This window comes from Diaphorina citri, unplaced genomic scaffold (genome assembly GCF_000475195.1).
Source record: "Diaphorina citri unplaced genomic scaffold, Diaci psyllid genome assembly version 1.1 scaffold9461, whole genome shotgun sequence".
Taxonomy (NCBI): Eukaryota; Metazoa; Arthropoda; class Insecta; order Hemiptera; family Psyllidae; genus Diaphorina; species Diaphorina citri.
The window spans coordinates 1-2348 of NW_007386835.1; the positions used below are offsets into that span (position 1 = coordinate 1).

General features: G+C 41.6%; 1 protein-coding gene across 1 annotated transcript; it reads left to right on the forward strand.

The window, feature by feature from the left end:
• Positions 1-8: 8 nt before the first annotated feature.
• On the forward strand, positions 9-2348 carry LOC103522583 (lysine-specific demethylase lid; the record flags this gene model as incomplete). Its single annotated transcript, XM_008487683.1, is given in 1 exon segment — positions 9-2348. A coding segment is annotated over 1 exon segment (2327 nt), but the record flags the coding sequence as incomplete, so codon positions are not given.

Here is a 2348-nt window from a genome sequence, read left to right on the forward strand (position 1 = left end):
TGGAAGTCTGTCTGCTATCGAATGGGATATCAGCACTCGAAACATACACAAAATGTTCTGAAAGGACATTACGATCGTATCCTGCATCCTTTCTATTTGTTCGAGAAAGCCAAAGAGAGTGGCCAAGAAGACAAATACTTGGATGATAATGTGGGTACTCACAAACAGTTGTATGACGCAGGACAGAATGCCTCAGACATTGCTGTATCCAAGAGAAGACCTTATAGTCGAGGCAAGAAATGTAAAAAGAAACCAGAAGAAGATGATCCCCTAGCAAAGTATGTTTGTCACAACTGTGGTCGTGGTGATAGTGAAGCGTCTATGCTGTTATGTGATGGTTGTGATGATAGTTTCCATACATTCTGTCTAACGCCTCCCCTTGCAGATATTCCCAAGGGTGATTGGAGATGTCCGAAGTGTGTTGCATTTGAAGTAGCTCAACCTACTGAGGCGTTCGGATTTGAACAAGCAAGACGAGAGTACACACTACAACAGTTTGGTGAAATGGCAGATCAGTTCAAGTCAGATTATTTCAACATGCCTGTTCATCTGGTACCTACTTCTGCAGTGGAGAAAGAATATTGGCGCGTTGTATCTTTAATTGATGGAGACATTACGGTAGAATATGGAGCAGACTTACATACAATGGACCATGGGTCTGGATTTCCCACCAAGTCTTGTGTGAACAAAGCTGAACAAGACCAAGAAGGCACAGATCTGAAGATGTACATGGGATATGTAGATTCTGGCTGGAATTTGAACAATCTACCTGTACTGGAAGGTTCTGTCCTAGGTCACATCTCTGCTAATATCTCTGGTATGAAAGTTCCCTGGATGTATGTGGGCATGTGCTTCTCCACGTTTTGCTGGCACAATGAAGATCACTGGAGCTACTCAATCAATTATCTGCACTGGGGAGAAGCCAAGACGTGGTACGGTGTACCTGGCTCTTCTGCAGAACACTTTGAAGAAGTCATGTACAGTGCTGTCCCTGAACTATTTGTATCTCAACCTGATCTATTGCATCAACTAGTCACCATTATGAATCCCAACATCTTCATGAATCATGATGTTCCCATATGTCGCACAGATCAGCAAGCTGGTGAGTTTGTCATCACATTCCCCAGAGCTTATCATGCAGGATTCAACCAAGGATATAACTTTGCTGAAGCTGTCAACTTTGCGCCTCCTGATTGGCTTAAGATCGGACGTGAATGTATCAACAATTATTCCAAGCTACACAGGTTCTGTGTGTTTTCTCATGATGAACTCATTTGTAAAATGGCTATTGAGTTGGAAGATCTTGATCCGAAGACTGCTGCTGAGACTCATCAAGACATGTTACGCATGGTTCACTATGAAATAACTTTGCGCAAAGTACTTCGAGGCTGGGGTGTCAAGGAAGCAAAACGGGAGTCATTTGAGTTACTACCAGATGATGAAAGGTTGTGTTCTATTTGTAAAACCACTTGTTTCATCTCCTCCCTTACTTGCAAGTGCAACTTTCAGAAGCAAGTATGTCTCCGACACTATTCAGAGTTGTGTAGCTGTCCTCCAGTACTGCATGTACTCAAGTACAGATATACTCTGGATGAACTCCACATTATGTTGCAGAAACTAAAAGTCAAAGCAGAATCATTGGACGCTTGGTTCTTAGGTGTCAAGAAAGCAATGGATGTTACCCTACCGAAAAGTGTTGATCTAGCCGGCATGAAAGCTCTTCTCAATGAAGCAAGAGAAAAGAAATTTCCCGAATCAAAACTGTTGAAAAATCTAGAAGATGCCATTGACGAAGCGGAGAAATGTTCAAATATTGCAAAGCAACTTCAACAAAGGAAAATGAAAACGCGGCTACAGAAGTCGTGGGACTTGACTGTCAAGTTGACTGTAGAGGAGCTCACCATGCTGAATAATCTAATCAACTCCTTGCATTGTACAATAGATGAGGGAGACTTTGTCAGAGAGTTACTAGAGAGTGTCAAGAAGTTTGAACAAGAAGGAAAGAAAATGTTGGACGATAAAGATGTTGACATTGATGATTTGTCAAAGTTGATTGACGAGGGATTATCACTAGCAATCAACTCGGAATTATTACCCAAGTTGAAAGTGAAGTTAGATCAGATGAAATGGATGAAAAGAGCTTGTGTACCTACTCTACTCAACATTACACAGATCAAGGATCTTATCACTGACAGTGTCAATCTAGAAAGCACAGAAGAAATCAAAACCAAAGTGGATGAACTGGATGCCCTGCTTATGAAAATAGATGAATGGGAATCAGCAGCTAGTGAGTGTTTGACATCAGAAACCAAACTTGACATAACCGTATTCGAAAACCTGATGGACAC